Source organism: Tripterygium wilfordii, chromosome 21 (genome assembly GCF_013401445.1).
Source record: "Tripterygium wilfordii isolate XIE 37 chromosome 21, ASM1340144v1, whole genome shotgun sequence".
Lineage (NCBI taxonomy): Eukaryota > Viridiplantae > Streptophyta > Magnoliopsida > Celastrales > Celastraceae > Tripterygium > Tripterygium wilfordii.
Genome location: NC_052252.1, coordinates 4,649,913 through 4,668,255, shown reverse-complemented (window position 1 = coordinate 4,668,255; position 18,343 = coordinate 4,649,913). Strand labels below are relative to the sequence as shown.

Genomic DNA, 18,343 nt, shown 5'->3' with positions numbered 1-18,343 from the left:
TAAGTTTAATGATAAAATAACTAATCTTAACATGATCGGAGTGAGAGGTATTGAGTTTAAACCTTAACTTCTAAAATTTAAACCCCTATTTAGTATTGCCCCAAGTGTGGGCCTTTGTGTGTTTGTTATTATTCTAGAGTTGAGTCTCGTTCGTTGTGCACGTGTTGAGCCTTCAGAGATGTTCGACCCACACGTGAGGGGGTAAAAGGTATAAAACGCCCCAAATCAACAAGTTAATTTATCGAATTAAATGACAAAATAACTACTCTTAACTGGAAGATTCATAGCGCACCAATCAAATATTTAAAATTCCCTTCTATTAAAAAAACTAGAAAAGACCTATAATATTTCCTCGGGCTTTTGGGGCCCATAGAGAGATTATAATGTTCATTGAACATATACAAAGATAACTAACAATCCCAAAAACCCAACTAGTACTTTGGGCCCTTACGGCTTACGACAAGTAATGCAATTCTATTCCAAAAGCCCATTATTGATCTTAGCAATCAAAAGCCCATTGTCTTTTTCCAAGCCCAGTTTGGAAGTACTTTTCCATAAGTGGAACACACTGTTTTTACAGAGTCCCCACTACGAAAAGTTTTTTAGAAAAAAAAAATTTATGAACGAGTTTTCATCGGTTTTCGAGTCAGCGATATATTTTTGTTTGGACGGTTGAATATAAATTCAAAATATTCTATTTTTTCGTACAATAAATTTGATTTTATTTGAGATAGAAAATATATTGTATTAATAAATCAAATTAAAATATATTCATAATTTTATTTTGTTACAAATTTTTTTAACTCTCTTTTCTTTTTGAAATACCGTTAAAAAATATATTTTTCATTGAAATCGAACATTGAATACACGTATACCAAACTAAATCGATTGTCAATCGAATCATCTTTCATTGGTTTAACTATATCATGTTAATTACAGCGAGATAAGCTGTAAAAGCAATTATAGTAAATCTTGGGCACCCGTTTTGGCACTCCTTTTTTGACGTTGGACAATGGAGATCCAGAGTCCAGACAATATAATGTTTGTTGTCTGTTCAAATGCCCACTCGTAATCCTCCACCAGTACTTGTTTTCCAATAATTCTCTAACTTACTAGGAAAAATTAATAATGATTCTTTAATTTGGACACGTTACACATGTGGTGATGTGGGCCCTAACACGCCTAGATTTTTACTGTTCTTACAATAATTTTGTGCACATGAGTAACACGTGTTGCCAACGTTACTATATAAAACACACACCAACCATGTATATATATAGGTCTTGATAAGGTTGATTGAACAGAGTGACAAACCCCCATCATTGTATTTCAACCACACAAAGCTCCACTCCCAACCCATCCATGGCCATAGCTCCTCTCTCCAACATCAATGGCAGCAATCCAGGACTCCTCCATCTTCTCTCTAAATCAAACCCTAGCCTTCCATCAATTTCATTAACTCACAAACCTATGAGGTTCAAGGTCACGGCCATGTCCCAAAGCAAGTCTCATTGGGCCTCTATCAATGAAGATCTAGTCACCCATCTCAAGCATTCCATCCCTATAAGGCCTCCACTTGTTGTCTTTGAGCCCATGCACCATTTAACCTTCGCCGCCCCTGAAACAACCGCTCCGGCCTTGTGCATCGCCGCGTGCGAGCTCGTGGGTGGCCGCCGGGAGGAAGCTATGGCTGCAGCATCGGCCCTACATCTCATACACGCAGCTTATTATGCTCATGAGCATCTTCCATTAACGGACCGGGCCAGGCCCAAGCCCAAGATCAACCATGCCTTTGGGCCGAACATAGAGCTTCTCACTGGGGACGGCTTAGTGCCATTTGGGTTTGAGTTGTTGGCCCGGTCCAATGACCTCACGGCCCAAGATAACTCGGATAAGATTTTACGTGTGATCACTGAGATCGCACGCGCAGCGGGCCCACAAGGGGTGATCGATGGGCAATACTGTAATTTCCTATACACGCAATCCAATTGGAAGGATTCATCCCAAGTCGAGATGATTAAACGAGTGTCCGAAAAGAAGGAAGGTGAGTTACACGCGTGTGCGGCCGCATGCGGAGCGATTGTAGGAGGAGGAAGTGAGGAGGAGATAGAGAAGCTAAGAAAATATGGTCTCTATGTGGGTATGATAAAAGGAATGCTATATGGGATTGGGAGAAATTATGAGAAGTGTTTAGTGAAAGAAGAAGTTGATAAGTTAAGAACATTGGCCCTAAATGAATTGAGAGACTTCAATAATGGAGTTGAACTGGAAGCAATATCTAGCCTTGTTGAGGCTGAATTATGCAATGCATAGTGGGGCCAATGGATGCTTTAATATGAGAAGTAGACCATGACATGTGAAATGGTATCATTAACGCAAAAAAAAAGGTGAACAACCCAATATATGAGATGTCCAAACTTCTGTATTTTTCCTAGAAAGTTAAAGTGTTTTGCTTCCACCGCCATCACTTTCTTCATGGCCAAACATGTTCTAAGAGATGTATTTGTTATGTATTATATTAATTAATGAAAGTATTTGGGAACCTACTTGATATTTATATATAGTTTCTAATACAACTCAAACACTACAAATCAATATTATCCTTTTTGGGCCAAAGACTCACACAACTTTGTTTTTCTTGGGTCATCGTTATTGATTTTTAGGCCCAACAAATGCGTTGGTTGTGTGAGAGTGACTGAACTATTACTTATATACCACTTATTAGATTATGCTAATTCAATGTAAGATAAAGTTTTAAGACGCATGTCAATTTTTTTCAGTTGTAATCAATGCTGGCATATACATTGTTTTATGGTCTATTCAAGATGACACTATAAAATGTTAAACTATACACACAAGTTGGTTTATAGTGCATGTTTTTCATGATTATAGGGTAAACCAGATTAAAATTAAAAAGAAATTTATGGATAAAAAATGTGATATAAAGACAAAATTATTGCTATCACACATGGATACAAAAGGTTTGCTTCCAACTCCAAGTTGTTAATTGACATAATCCTTTTTTATTATGAATAATACTTTTCACAATGTCCAAAAGTCGAAATCAGTGTACTTATTAATACTTAAACATGACCAAATTTAGTGGACAATAATAAAATATAATTTTGTTTTTTCTTGTGTAACTTGTACCTTAATTTTATTATTTTATGATGAATACTCTGGATTGAAAGAGACTATGCATAAAATATTATTTTTGGAAGGTTTGAGGTTCGATTTCTACCTTCATCATATATAAAATTGATGAATGCTCTAGATTGAAAGAGACTATGCATAAAACATTATTTTTTGAAGGTTTGGGATTCGATTTCTACCTTCATATATAAAATTTACATGTACTTGCTTGGCAAACGAGGTTTGCAAGCTATTGCACGCGCAAATGAGTTTATCCAGTGCACACATGAAATATAATACTAATAATAGATTTCCATGTAAAAAAAAATTGAGAGAATAATTATATGCAATCAAGTGGTTGGTACGTCTCAAATTTATTTTTTATTGTTTCATTCATGGTCCCACACCTTTTCTAGATTCCTAAATAGACTTTCTATTGGGCCAGTGATGGAATTTAGAGCTACTTTAGTTTTGGGCCCACGTGGCCCGTTTAGTTGATCATCACTGGACTAGTATCTAGCCCAAATCCAATCCTTGAAAGTTCAAAACAATACATCGTTGATTGTGGGGAACGAGAATGGGCCGGGCTTTTTATCAATCTCACTAGTCACTAGCGCACCATTTTGTAAACACAAATAACTATAAGTGCTCGACTCTACCCGAATCTTCAATATATGTTTGGATCCCCTATTTTTTTATTAAAGAGCAAGTTTGTATTTTGGATACTTGATATGAGTTTAAACTCGGATTATTAGGTCCCCACACTGAAATTTTTTAAAATTTTTTACCTGACGACAGAGTAAGACCAAATCTTAGCGCACACTAAATCACTAAATTTTCAAAAAATACAATGTCATTTGGACCTAAAAAATGATTTTATGGAGAAAACTTTAGGAGACGCAGTCAACAAGTAAGACAAAATAGGATGCCACCAATGAATGATCATAGTGGTCCATGATTATTATTCCCTAGGGCAGACAGTTTGAACTTTGAAGTATAAAAACTGATGATTGATTGATATATGGTCCATATGGATGCTTCAGCAGCCACAGATCTGATTGAGAGAGATGTGGATGTATTTGATTTCGATACAACTTGTTGCCTTGCCTGTGATCATGGTTTTATGGAAGGTATCTTGTTGCTAAGTGGGGAAATAGGCATATTACTTGTGGTGTTGCCTCCGGCGGCTATGAGCTTAGTTTTTGTATGTTGACTTTCTTTGTTCATTGATTTGTTGCTGTAAATTGCACCTCCGCAGACAACAAAAGATAATAGAGCAATCGAATACAAAGAGAAAAGAAGAAAGACACGAAATTTACTTGATTCGGTAAGAGTGCCTACGTCTATGGCTGTGTTACTATAAGAAATCACTTGTGTACAAATAGAGCTAGATTTCTCCCTTTATATAGCCAGTTACATGGGTACCTAAAAAATACAATTATACTATCCATACTAAAAATAATCAAGCTCATTAGTAATACGCTTTGCTTCCCCTCTCGCACAATTTCTTATTTACTAGAGCTTTTAAATGTAAAGTAATTCTTCTAATATAAGTCACTTTATTTAACATTTGTGTGCATAGTGGATCCTCGGGTGTTTTTCTCACGTTTATGATTATAAACAAGGGGCATGTATTATTCACTTCAATTGATGTCATGTTAGCTCATTGACTGACCGAAATGAGCCACCATTTGACCAATAAATGATTATGTAAAATCAGTGAACAAAACGTAACATTTAAATAATAAGTGACTAAGTTGTAACATGAGTTATGATAGAAAAATGACATTTAACCTTTCTGAGACCAATTGACCAACTAACCAACAAACGATTATGTAAAATCAGTGATCAAAATGTAACATAACAGTAAGTGACTAAGTTGTAATATGAGCTATCTTTGTAGAAAAATTGACATTTACCCTTTTCGAGATGAGCCACCCGTGATCGAACACATTATCATTTGTATAACATATAATTTAACATTGAAATTTCCCTTAGAAATGGACATTAATTCACTAAATTTCTTCAAATATATAAAAGTGTACTTTATGAACCCTAATCATTACCAAAACCCACAATTAGAATGAGACCTTAAACTAATTTCAAAGTCTTAAGACAACCAAACCCACAATCCTTTCATATCTAATTCACTACAATGAAAATGTCTGATTACACTTTGAATAATTATGATCACAATGATTAAAGAAAACCAGTTTTTGCAAGAATAGCATTCCTCACTTCACTAAGATCCCTCCCTTTGAGTTTCCTCCCAACACCTTCCAATACAGAAAATGAAGAAATGTGTGTCCTTGCAAGCCTTCTTGCAATCAACTCATGAGGTGGCATCTTGGGAATCTCCTCCTCCTCCACATCGACATCATCATCATCATCATCACCACCGTCAAAATCTTCAACATCATCATCATCATGACCATGACCATTGTCATTCTTGGGAGTTAGGTCCTTTGACCTTTGAAGGTAATTTTTGGGCCAATTTGGGATTGTGACTGGTGCAGATTGTTGAAAAGGTTTGGCTTCAATGGTTTGATTGCTACTAGCAGCACTAGTACTACTGCTGCTACTAGTGCTGGTATTGATTGTTGCTTTTGGGATCATTCTTGCTGCACTGAGGAGTTGTTTGGGTACAGGAGCAAAGGAATCCATGGATTTACTAGACCTAGAAATTGAATCTTTTTTTTCTCTCAGAACATCCCAAACATCTTCCTCCTCAAAGTTCTCATCTGTCATTAATGATCTCCACAACCCACTGCCCTGCCTGCAAAAAGAACATATCTTTCAATTGAAATTTGGTCTTTAAATCTCAAATTCTCACGTGGGTTCAAATCCAAAACCAGAGAGAAATCAAAATCCCCAAATGGGTTCTCTCCAAAATTCAGAGATTTCCATAGAAACAAACACAAACAAAGAAAACCCAAATCAAGGAATCTTTATGTACCTCTCCATCGATTGCCAACTCCCAATAGATATCACTGGATCTCTCCTTAGATTGCCTGCAACAAATGATGAGATATTCTACCCAATTCAATTCAAGTTCTTAAGAATTTCTTTGGATTTTGAGAGAGAAAACTGTGATGTGGGTTTTTGAAGGAAGAACCCAAAACACCCACAAAGTGTGTATTAAAAGACATTAATTCAATCTTGTCCCATTTGGAGGTCATCTTTATACATCAAGGGGGGTGTATGTCTCAGTGTAAATTTTTACTTGACAAAGAAGACATGATGAGTGGGTAAAACAGTATTACTAAAAGTTGCTTGTTCTTTTGTGGGTAGTAACCGATTTACCTTATAAATTTGTCAGAGTTGGATTTTGGTAGGAAGTAACCATATATGCTCATGCCATAAAAAATAAAAAAAAAACCATATATGCTCATTATTTATATGGAGAAAAATGAAACAAATTAAGACCCCAAAGGTGGTAAATTAATTAATGTGGGGAGGAAGAGATTTGATAATTGATATTTTTTTGAAGCTAATTGGTGAGGGATGATACGAAGTTACTTAGTTGGTCTCTAATGAAGCAATTGCTTTGGTTTTTTTTTTTTGAGTATGAATCTAGTATATATGATCAAATGGAGATGTGGTTTTTTCTTTTTTTTATTTGAAACGGGAGAGGAAGATGCGGTCATCCCCTTGTTGTAGACATGTACTTGATAAAGATATATATATTTGGGGTTGCAATAAAATAATTTAAAGAGAGATTTAGAAATTAGACACGTACTTGATAAAGATATATTTATATGGGGCTGAATTAATATAATTTAAAGAGAGATTTAAAATTTTAATAATAAGTGCACGTCACCTTCATACTCACATAACATGAATTGGTTCCTTTAAAATTTTTAACTGAGAAATTGTCAACAGAAACCTAATTAAAGCACCGATTAAACTAAACAAATATAATTAATAATTAAGAACATTAGTGTTTTGGGTTTGAAAGTTCAAATACAAACCCTAATCTTTATCTTCATTTTTTACAAGGATATAAATATTTTTCCATTCATTCCCTGCTTTTTCAATGAATGGAAAATCCTCCTCTTTCTTTTTTTTCTTTTCTTTTGTCTCTTTTACAAATTGAGAAATTTTTTATTATTGGAGATATGTATTTTTTTTCCTTTTTATGTACATTATTATCAAGACTAATATCTCACATCGTATTGGTATAATAATTGATTGATATATAAGTAAAGTCTCAGCACCTCTCATACAAATACGTATTTTCTAGACCTAAGAATTAATGCGAGCCGTAACTCAGAGCGGACAATATCCTTAATGTATTTGGACTTATATATATATATATTTAGAGTAAAAAATACAATAAACAATTTACTCCCCATCTTCATTAATATCCCATGAGGGCTAGGGGTCTGGGAATATGTGCTGTGGGGCATCAACTAAAAAAAATCCCATCAGGAGTGCAATATATATGGAAGAAAGAATTGAAATATTTATGTATGAGAAAGAAAGCCAAATTCTAGAATGAATGAATTAATTAATGCATGAGACAAGAACATAAGCATGACCCACGTTCAGCAATTTGTTCTCAAGCATGAAGAGCCGTCATTCATTTCATCCTATTTGGCTAACTCAAGTTGTTGATGGAGACAGAAGAAAAAAAAAAAGAGTACATACAACTTGACATTAATCCAACATATCTATTATGTACGGAGCATACCCAACTTATTCTGTTGTAAGATGAAAATTTTCTATGCACATGAGTCTGATAGTCCGAGTTTACACCTATATCTAATGTCTAAATGATATTCTCGATTATCAAAAAAAATAAATTAATTAATCCACCATATGTAAATAAAACAATAATAGTAAATAGTAAGGATCAAAATTTGAGATTATTTTTGATTTGACCTTCTCAACCTCTAGATCCACTATGAAAGATAACTTAGAATATACGAAATGGAATCTTAGAAAAAAGTTTGTCTGCAAAATAATCAAAAAAGGAAATGAATTTTTTTTTAAAAAAAATCTTCCAAATTATTAGAAAAGATGGCTAGATTCATGTTATGGCGGCTTTAGATTCCTTTTGTGATAACATAAGAAAACCATGGTGCCCGGCTCAAGTAGGGTGTGGTTGTAATTTATTTAACTAATTAATTACAAATAAATGAATAAAAAAACATGAGTTCTGGGTCCCACTTGTATAGTAAAAATGCATAGAAATCATCAGTCAAAATTCCATGTAAATCCAAGGTGCCTAGATTGTCTCAATCTTTTGAAGTAACGTTAGAATTCACAAGGGTGTCACGCCATCAACCTTAAGGTAAAAAATGTGGCAACATCACGCATTCATGGGTAATCTCATAAGTACGTAAAGTTGAAAAGTGTACCTTAATTTGAACTCAAAATCTCATTGTACAAATTAACGCAATACTATATCATATCAAAATTAAATTGAACTTTATTAAATAAATTTAAACATCTGCAATCTGTCAATGTTTAGACATTTATTCAAATTTATCTAGTGCAAATATGTTGATCAGTTAAAACCTTATCTTTTTAAAACAAAGGGATTTGTCTACTTACTCTTTTGCCTAACTCAAGATGAGATTAAGCCTAAGATCGATTTCCTCTTAGAAGAGCACTTGTCTCTCCTTCTCCTCTCTTTGCCGCCCCTCCTCTTGCCTCCTCTCCTCTTTTATTATTTTTTTCTTTTAGATTATAATGAAAACTTAGTATTTTAAAAGTATGGGCCTATTTATCAATGGGTTAACATTTTATTAAAGGTAGAAGTTCCCAAACTTGGTTTGGGTTCCTTCACAAGGTTTCAAATGTTTAGAGTTCAATAGACTCTTTTTTTTTTTTAAGAAAGTTTGGTCTTGGATATTCGATATGGATTTAAATTTGGGTCTTGAAGCCTGCTCGCATATAAGTTTTCCATCTAACGATAGAATATGTTAGGTCACAATCCAAAGCGTGGCCACAAGAGTATTGGTCCCAGTGAGAATTAATCTTAGGACATTCTGAATCCATACTCTTTTGCCTAGAGAAAGATTCACCGCTAATCTATCATCCAAATGGTTGAGTTGAATAGATTCCCAATTAGAATATATAATTGATCTTCATCTAACTCGATGACCTGAATAGTTTGTTGGCAAACCCTTTTGAAATTATAAGTGCATGCTTGTTTAGTGTGTATAATTTTGCACTCTCTATTACTTCTCTTCACGTAAAACGAAAAAAAGATATTATACTATCTAATTTGGTATTAGAGAACAAAATATACATATAAGATACTCTTTGCTTAGTGGTAGTTTACAATCTTATAACTTGATTTCAACTCTCTGCTAATAATAGCAATAAAGCCAACAATCTCTCAGTCAAAGTGGTTAAGATATATACTCGATTTGATAATATCTAAATTCGAGTATCTCACCCTGTTTATTTAACGAAAAAACAAAAAGCATTACTTATAAAAAAAAGTAATTCATAATTGGATATACATATGCTAAAATGAGTGAGGTGATTTGGTATTTTGGGCATGTCAATATGTCATGAATCTTTTGACCTAAACCTAAATTGAGTTTAGAGTCAAAATTGATTCAAGTACTTCAGCTGTATATATGTAAACAACTACTAGTCTATTATATATCCACTTAATGGACAACTTTATTAGAGAATAATAAAAGTCAAGTTGGCAGAACAAAATTAGGTTTTGTCGCGTTTACATCTAATATTAATTCCAAAAGACAAGACGTGTATATATATATGTATCAGTATTTCTCTCCTAAGGACTCATAATGCGTACATAACTTGCGGACATCACTGTAAGCCGTCCGATCCGATCAAGGGCCCAGATCATTTCACTCAAAAAAAACCCACCCACGCGCGTAACCCTCATCTTCCTCTCTCTCTCCTTCGCGTAACCCTTATCTCCCTCTCGCTTTCACGATCTGCACTCCTCCATCTCTCTCTCACGATCCGAATCTCAATTCGAGAATTGCAACTCATTTCCCCCACCCTCGCAGCCAGTCACACCCCAAGGATATGTTTATTGATATCAATTTCTTCTTGTGATGTTGTGCTAATCGGGTCATTCCCTCTCTTGCCCTCTCTGTTACACGAAGTCCACCCATTCCCCACTCTTACATGAATGAACCCATCGCCTATCTGGGCTCGAAATCATTCATTGAAGCTTGTAGGTTGTTTGAATCGTTGATTTTTGTGTTTGAAGCATGTTTCTGGAATTAGGGATTTCAAACCCTTCTAATTAGGGATTAGAAATCAAGTAAATTCAGGTGAGGCTGGGTCGAACGGAGAGGTTGTTTTGTCAGGTGAGAAACAGAGGTTTGATCGTGTTGGATGGGTCTTCGCTTGAAAGAAGCAACTGAGGGACTGAGTTTTCATTCGCGAAAGAGAGAGAGGGGGATGGGAATTTCGCGAAAGAAAGATAGAGCTATAGAGGGATGGGGCTGCGCACTTGATCGAACAGCTAGTATGTGTGTCCGTATTTTGTGTACGCATTATGAGTCTTAGGAGAGAAATCCTATATATATATATATATATGTATATATATATATATATAAAGCTTATAAGTCATGATTGAGATCAATGATTTTAGAAAAATCACTTTCACTGTTTGGGTTCATCCATCACTTGTTATGTCTCTTTTTCCATGAGAGATATCAATGGCATTTTGTACATGCAAATTCAACTTAATTCTCTGGAAAATCAACTCCTCTTTTTACCAAACAAAATGCAATCTTTCACATGCTCTTTTTTAATAAAAAAATATAGTTGTGAAAAAGACCCTAAGGGCCTCATTGGATTGATGTTTTACTGTTTTAGAGAGAGAAATGAGGAGGGTTAAGGAGCAAGAAGTAACTTCACATCGTTTGGATTGTGGGAGAAAGAGTTAAGTGGGGTGAAGGAGATGGGAAGTTCCCCCCACCCCCACATAACTCTCGAACTCAATATTTCGTAATCCCCCAATTTGAGGATTTTGTGAGGTGAGAGGAAAAGTTATTTATTATTTCGTAAATCATCCATAATTTTTTTTTTCCTCTCATTTCAACTTTAATAAGCGTGGTTGTTTTCTTGGGTCTGTTTTGCTGCTTTATGCTTATGTATGTGTTTAATATTATCTAGCTGGTATTTTATTATGGTTCTTAGATGCTTTTGGGATGTGGGTTTTATAGACTGCCTTTGTTTTTGATGTATCACGTATGTATGTGTTCAAAGAATGAGGATACTTGGAGCACTGATTCTACAAGCCCTATTAATGTCTTAGCTCAGTTGGTACCTTTTGGATTCATATTTTTCTCATGGTAGTATCCCCAGCATAGTGAGTTATCATTGTTAACAAGAATTCAAGCCAAATGCTTCTAGTGAAAAGCTTATTGGGAACTGTCAAATCGAGTAATATGCCTTAACGACCTTGGTTGAGGGGTTGTTGGCGCGAAAAGCTTTCTTGCAGGAGGTTTAGGTTTATTGTTGCCTTGTTTTGAATTGAATACATATGTACTATCTTGTGTCTTAGTATCATGTGTATAAGAAGAAACCAACTTGTCTGGCTTTTAAATGGAATTAACTTATGTCATCTTTTTATCTTCTTTCAGTCTAACTTTCCCTAAGACTAGAAGCTTTCCGGCCATCATTTAACGAAGTTCATGGTTGGACTAGACATCCAGATCCCAACTGCTTTTGACCCATTTGCTGAGGCCAAGGACTCAGGTGCCCCTGGAGCCAAAGAGTATGTTCATATCCGCATACAGCAAAGGAATGGAAAAAAGAGTCTAACAACCATTCAAGGGCTGAAGAAAGAATACAACTACGGCAACATCCTGAAGGACCTCAAGAAGGACTTTTGTTGTAATGGGAATGTGGTGCAGGACAAGGAGCTAGGCAAAGTGATTCAGCTCCAAGGCGATCAGCGCAAGAGCGTGGCCGCCTTTCTTGTCCAAGCTGGGCTTGTGAAGAAGGACCAAATCAAGATATATGGTTTCTAAGCAATTGACTGCTACATACCAATATACATGGTTTCAAAAGCCCTGGTATCAGATTTGAAATTCGACTTTGATTTACTGAGAAATTCAAAACATGTTGGCATAACCAAGGCAATTAAGGACACATTGGACTGACAACTGCAGAGTAAACCCCGGATATAAAAAAAAAAAAAATCTGGAGAACATGGAACACAATGAACAGATTAAAGCCAGCGGAGTAAAACCACAGAAAATGACAGTTACAAGCAAAGATAAAAGAACACGTGATCATATAAAGTATGTTCAATATCACGTTCAAGTATATATGTTCAATCTCTGAACTTGATATTATTGGTAGCAACACTCTTCTCTTCACATCTAAAACTATATTTCAAATATCAACAAGATCAATACCATCCTAACAAAAAACGAAAAAAAAAAAAAAAAAAAGACGACAACTAATCAAGCGTAACTCTGAAACAGAATGAAGCTCATCTCTCTCTCTCTCTCAATTTGCAGATATTGTCTTCATTTGAATATATTTGTTCAGGAAAAACAAAGTGGTGGTATCTTGATCTAGAAGAGCTTTGCCGGCTGGTGGGTTCCTCCACTTTTCATCATTGTGCAGAACTCTTCATAGTTGATTCTACCATCCTGCAAACCAAAGAGTATTATTAGCATCACATATTGCAGAAGACAAGAAGACAATTTATGAGGGTAAAGATTTATAACAAACGTTATCCGTGTCAACTTCCGCTATTATTTCCCTGATCGTGTCATCATCTCCCATCCCATATTCTTTCATGGCTGATTCTAATTCATCTCTTGTGATAAACCTGTGAAAACATTCATCAAGAAACAAGTTCTTTTTGCAAAGAACGAAGAAAAACTACAGCGATATTGTTAGAAACCGCAAGTTCAGTTATGTTGTCCTAGGATAATTAGGAAGCCTTGTATTCTTAGGACCTCCGACTATTCGGACTGAACGGGGTCCAAAGATGTGGAAAGTTTTAGATGTTAGAAGCAATTGTTACTTACTCGCTACCATCCTTATCAAAGTGTTGAAAGGCTTTGTAAAGATGTTCTTCTCTTTCTAGCCTGTGTCTATGCATTGTGGCAGTGATAAACTCAATGTAATCAATTGACCCATTTCCATCAATATCAGCCTGAAATAAAGCAAAAGACAATGAAGAATTTAAGATGAGTTAAAGGAAAAAAAAGAGTAAGGAAATTTGGAGCCAGCAACTGTCATACAGCAGCCATGAGTTGTTTGACTTCAGCCTCGGAAAGCTTTGATCCAAGTCGTGCTAATCCTGCCTTCAGTTCATCATATGTAATTGTGCCACTGTTGTCAGTGTCTATGTTTGCAAACATTTGCTTCAGCCCTTGGATTTCTTCCGCAGAAAGATTTTCGGCAATAACCTAACATAATTCAAGATCACAAACAATCAAAGGGGAAGAAGATTCCCGGACCAAGGGATTGAATTAGCACTTTAAGCTACAGAAATATCGAATGCAGGATCTATTGCAGAATATATAGCTTCAAATTTATCTTTTAAGTCTATATGTAACATATGCAAATCATTGAGTTTACCTTTAGTGCCAATTTCTTCATTTTGTTCATTGCCCTGAACTGCTTCATCCTAGAAAGAACTGCACTATCTATTGGCTTGTCTGATGCTTTTCCATCTTCTTTAATCCACGGGTGCTCTTTATCAGCCAAAACAATTTTCGAAGTCAGAGTTAGAATAAAGGTTTAGTATATTGAAGCAGAGTTTTCATTAAGGTTCTAAGTGCACTGCACTGATGAAATTGAGGATGACATGACCAAAGAATCATGTCATAGGGTAAAGAGACAAATTCGCATGTAACAAAATCCCGACTAATTTTGTCTTCCATCAGTGCAGATTGACATGATAAAAACAAAATTCACTATGAATTTGACCATTTCTACTTGTAAATAAATCATCTACATTTGCTAGACTTCTAATATATCTGAACTTCATATATTCTTTTTCCCCCGCTAGGCAGTTAATGCAGAGTGAAATAAATAATATCCTTAGCATCACCACAAGTTAAATGAGGTAAATTGCTGCGGTTTATGTTGAGAAAGACATACCAAGCACTTGAGCAGAAGTAATCCGCTTCTTTGGGTCTTGTGTCAGCATTTTACTGACCAAGTCCTTGGCACTGTTTGATATAGTTGGCCATGGCTGACTTTTAAAGTCAATATCTCCCTTCATGATAGCATCAAATATTCCCTTCTCTGTTTCTGCAATAACCACGAGCTAAAAATTGAAAACTGTGTTTCTATTGATCACAGAAAGACAATAAACCAGCCATCCAAATTTCCTTATAGAAGTAACAAACAAAAGACCAGATCCTATGAATGTGTTTGGAAAACCAGAAAAACTATGATGCAAAAAAACGCACGGCCACCTTAAAACATCTAGCTTGGTAACTTTTTCCCACTTGAAAAGCTAGTTTCAAGTTTCAACTAGAACCAAATTGTCCAAGAATCCAAGAATAACAGGGTTATCTTTCAGGTTTGGCTTTAACCCAGGATAAATCATACTCATGACTTCAAGATGAACTGCACCTGTTGATGATAAAACCAGATGAACTGTTTACCTGCCCAAAATGGAGGTACACCACTGAGTAAAATATACAGGATAACTCCTGCACTCCAGATGTCCATTTCCTTTCCATATCTGCGCCGCAACACTTCAGGTGCAACGTAGTAAGCACTCCCAACTATATCCTTATACACCTTTCCTGCCAAGAGTAGTCAATATTCAACAGTTAAATGAGACATGAATGCATATGATATATAATCAACAGTTGGAAGAAAACACTGCTGTTCAAACTTGAAATAGCAAATATATATTCTGCCCAACTCATAACAATCATAAACCCATCCACCAGAAACAAGACAAAAGGAGGATTTTAGTTCTTTAGCTAAATATGAGTGCTCAATTTTCCAGCAGCCGCACTCTTAAAAGTGTTACAATATGCTCTCCTGATCATATGTAAAGGGAAATCTAGTGAATATATGATGCCCTGGGCTCATCTATAACTTTTATTTTTAAGTTTATGCTCTCCTTAGACGAAGCTCGATAGACTAACCAAAGAAACAATACAGCCATGCAATAGTATTCAAGAAAAATGTAAGAAATTGTTAACTGCAGTGTAGGTAGAATTTTATCGATTGCTGCCCCTCCTGTTCATGTCTTTTGTCCAAGACTAGTATAAATTGATGCAGAAAACACAGATGAAAATTTTCCAATATGCAGATGTCAGTGCCCAATGGTCCAGCGATGATATAGGAACTGCACAAAAGTATAATATAACTACATTCCATTATGAAAGTTCTTATTTGCACCGTTGACCAATGATCACTTTACCAGCAACTTTCAGATATAGAGGTTTCGCAATTTATCTAACAGGTCAATAAGCCCATCTATCTCAAAGGGAAACAAATAATTACGATTCAGACAACAAAATTAAACAAAGAATACAATACAATATATACCCTTCTCACATAAAATCAGTGGTATGGATAGATTATGGTTGAATAAGCTCAGGACAACAAAATCATTGACTCTTGATTAAACTAGTAACATGGGATTAAAAAGCTGGTAGCAGTTATTAGAGATCTACTAGCCAAAGTTCAAGATATATAAAAATCATCTGCTCAAGTAATTAGCTATTGCACGCGACTAACTATGACCAACAGATCAAACCAAAAGATAAGGAAGGAAGCCATGAAGATTTACCTTCTTCAATGAAGACTGACAACCCAAAATCAGTTGCCTTCAGCATTGCGTTGTCCGAAATGCTAGTCAACAAGAAGTTCTCAGGCTTGAGGTCCCTATGCATCACACCCATTAAATGACAAATATGAACAACACTCACAATAGCCCTGCAAATTGAAGCAGCCGCCTTCTCACTGTATTGCCCCTTGGCAATAATCCGATCAAACAGTTCACCACCTTCACATAACTCCATAATCAGATGCACTGATTGCTTATCCTCATAAGCCCCTTTGAACTCAACAATATTTGGCTGGCCACTCAAATGCTGCATAATCTGAATCTCTCTCCTCATATCCTCCTTATCACCTTTGGTCACCAACTTTTTCTTAGATATTGATTTGCAAGCATATCTCTTACCACTTACATTCTCAAAACAAAGTTTAGTTACCCCAAATTGACCCCTACCCAGTTCTTTGCTGAGGGCGTAGTCCTTCGTGACATCCACAAATGGTTTCCCCAGAATTGCATCGGCTGGGACCGGTTGAGCCGGCCTTGGTGACTTTTCAGGTAATTTTGGGGTTTCTTGGGATTTTTGACCACCACCATAACCATTGTTGTTATACTGTTGTCTTAGTCGCGGTGGTGGTGGTGATTCAGTGCTTTTGCTGCAACAACCGCCCATCTCTAGATAAACCCTCGTTTCCTCCGCTCCTGGAGAAACCCAGATCAAGAAAAGTAATAATCAATACAAAACTCAAAAGATAATCAAGATTTAGTACAAAAATTGAATCTGAGCTAAAAGAAAGAAAGGACACCAGAAGATACGAACTGCTGTTAAATCCAGATAAAGAAACCAGCAGAATTTATGATTGGGATCAGAGAATTACAGAGCCGAATGAGGGATATATTCTCTAGAGAGACAAAGTTTATGATGATCAAGTATTAAAAAAACCCAAATGGAGATAAGGTCAGAAAATAAGAACAAACAAAAGAAAAAAAGAGAAAATTCAAACAATGAAATCCCCACTTGGAATTGTTCCTCGGGTTGGCCTGATCAGAGTTTTTATGGCTCTCTTAATCTCTTTCCAGGAAAAAAGGCTTGGAAAGGAAGGCAATCAAGGGTTTGATAGAATCTTAGTCAACTGTAGAATAAAGTAGAAATACTGAATTTTTTATGTAGCAATGATTGTGAAGAACAACATTAAAGAAAGAGAATCCTCGTGCTAGAGACAGCAGAAAATGGTCAGAGCTGTCTGTCAATCAATGCCAAGAGACAAAAAAATATATATATACTTGTATATACGTATTCTCCTCTCCAATAGTCCAATGTATGCAAGTGTCGAGTGTGAACTGTGGATTGGATACAGAAGAAGATAATAGATTATTCAATAAAAAACAAAAAATTGTATTTATACAATATTCTTTTATTTTGGTGAGAGAGGAAAACAACCTAACTGTTTGTCTTTTGAATATTCAAAATATGCATATAAACTGAGGTTATCAAGTCATGCGTAGATAAGTTTCTCACTTTGAAAGTAAGTGGCGTCAAAACTTACCGCTTAATCGTAACGATATTGCTATCAATGAAAATCGAATTCAGAATTTTCCGAATTCATACAATTTAGTCCACAGAAATTCACCAAATAGGATGCTGCTGAATACTTGAAGATAAGCTGCATTTACTGTATCAAACAATTTTTTGTTTACATTTTGTGGTTCAATATGAACTGTTTTACAATAAAAATAACTACTTTTATGGCAGTAAGAAAATTTTCTCTGGTCATTTCTTATAAACATTAACTTCCTTTCAAAATAGGATGACCCATAAAATTTAAATATCTATACAAAGACTGAAGATGATACCTTTGATTTTTGGTATTATCTCAGAGGATCCCAATATTATCTCAGTGGATCCCAATCCCAAATCATGTGTTGGATTTTTGAGAGATGGGTATTTGGGTACTTGATGAAACGTGGAGATGAAGCATGTATTTTCATTACTAATTATAAGAAGTGAGGATGTTTTTATAATGCTAAATTGAATGTACATTTGGTTTTGTTAAGGACACTTTCTTTGTTTGGGTAGGTGTCTTTCTTGGAAGTCTGATATAAGCAACTTCCTTATAAAATTCCAAAATTTTGAGTGGAACTGCTTTGTGTTTTTTGCTTCTCAAGACTATTTAGCGGCAGATGGGCCAACAGGAATGATCTGTTTTGGAATGGCTTACTGAATCAACCATCCCTCCAAGGTTGCATTGAGAAATCACCTATTTGGAACCAGAGAAGAATGGAAGATAGGGAAAGGAAGATATAATAAATTGTTCAGTTATTCAAATAGTAGTAAAATTGTACTTGGTATCTCTACAAATCTTATTTTGAATGGTAAAAATAATAATTCTTGATAGAGTATATCAAAGCTAGTAATAGGAAATGAGCCATACCAACAGCCCTCTCTTAGCCCCGACGATCATCGGTGGCCCGAGGACTGGTCTTCGGTGG

At 35.5% G+C, this 18,343-nt stretch overlaps 4 protein-coding genes across 4 annotated transcripts; 2 read left to right on the top strand and 2 right to left on the bottom strand.

Moving 5' to 3' along the window:
• The first annotated feature begins 1,295 nt into the window (after positions 1 to 1,295).
• Positions 1,296 to 2,557, top strand: LOC119988516 (geranylgeranyl pyrophosphate synthase, chloroplastic-like). Its single transcript, XM_038833576.1, has one exon. It carries the CDS (start codon positions 1,363 to 1,365, stop codon positions 2,311 to 2,313), a length of 951 nt encoding a protein of 316 aa, XP_038689504.1. The 5' UTR covers positions 1,296 to 1,362; the 3' UTR covers positions 2,314 to 2,557.
• Positions 2,558 to 5,126: 2,569 nt separating this feature from the next.
• On the bottom strand, positions 5,127 to 6,287 carry LOC119989514. The gene is made up of 2 exons (XM_038835096.1): positions 6,089 to 6,287; positions 5,127 to 5,908 (listed from the first exon to the last, which is right to left on the bottom strand). The coding sequence occupies exons 1-2, from the start codon at positions 6,094 to 6,096 to the stop codon at positions 5,332 to 5,334; spliced, it is 585 nt and encodes a 194-aa protein (XP_038691024.1). The 5' UTR covers positions 6,097 to 6,287; the 3' UTR covers positions 5,127 to 5,331.
• A 5,487-nt stretch (positions 6,288 to 11,774) lies between these two features.
• LOC119987735 (protein translation factor SUI1 homolog 2-like) lies at positions 11,775 to 12,113 on the top strand. Its single transcript, XM_038832656.1, has one exon. The coding sequence runs from the start codon at positions 11,775 to 11,777 to the stop codon at positions 12,111 to 12,113; it is 339 nt and encodes a 112-aa protein (XP_038688584.1).
• A 247-nt stretch (positions 12,114 to 12,360) lies between these two features.
• LOC119989480 (calcium-dependent protein kinase 19-like) lies at positions 12,361 to 17,074 on the bottom strand. The gene is made up of 9 exons (XM_038835032.1): positions 16,660 to 17,074; positions 15,866 to 16,555; positions 14,721 to 14,864; positions 14,209 to 14,361; positions 13,684 to 13,799; positions 13,344 to 13,511; positions 13,128 to 13,255; positions 12,826 to 12,925; positions 12,361 to 12,743 (listed from the first exon to the last, which is right to left on the bottom strand). The coding sequence occupies exons 2-9, from the start codon at positions 16,524 to 16,526 to the stop codon at positions 12,666 to 12,668; spliced, it is 1,548 nt and encodes a 515-aa protein (XP_038690960.1). The 5' UTR covers positions 16,527 to 16,555; positions 16,660 to 17,074; the 3' UTR covers positions 12,361 to 12,665.
• Positions 17,075 to 18,343: the final 1,269 nt, after the last annotated feature.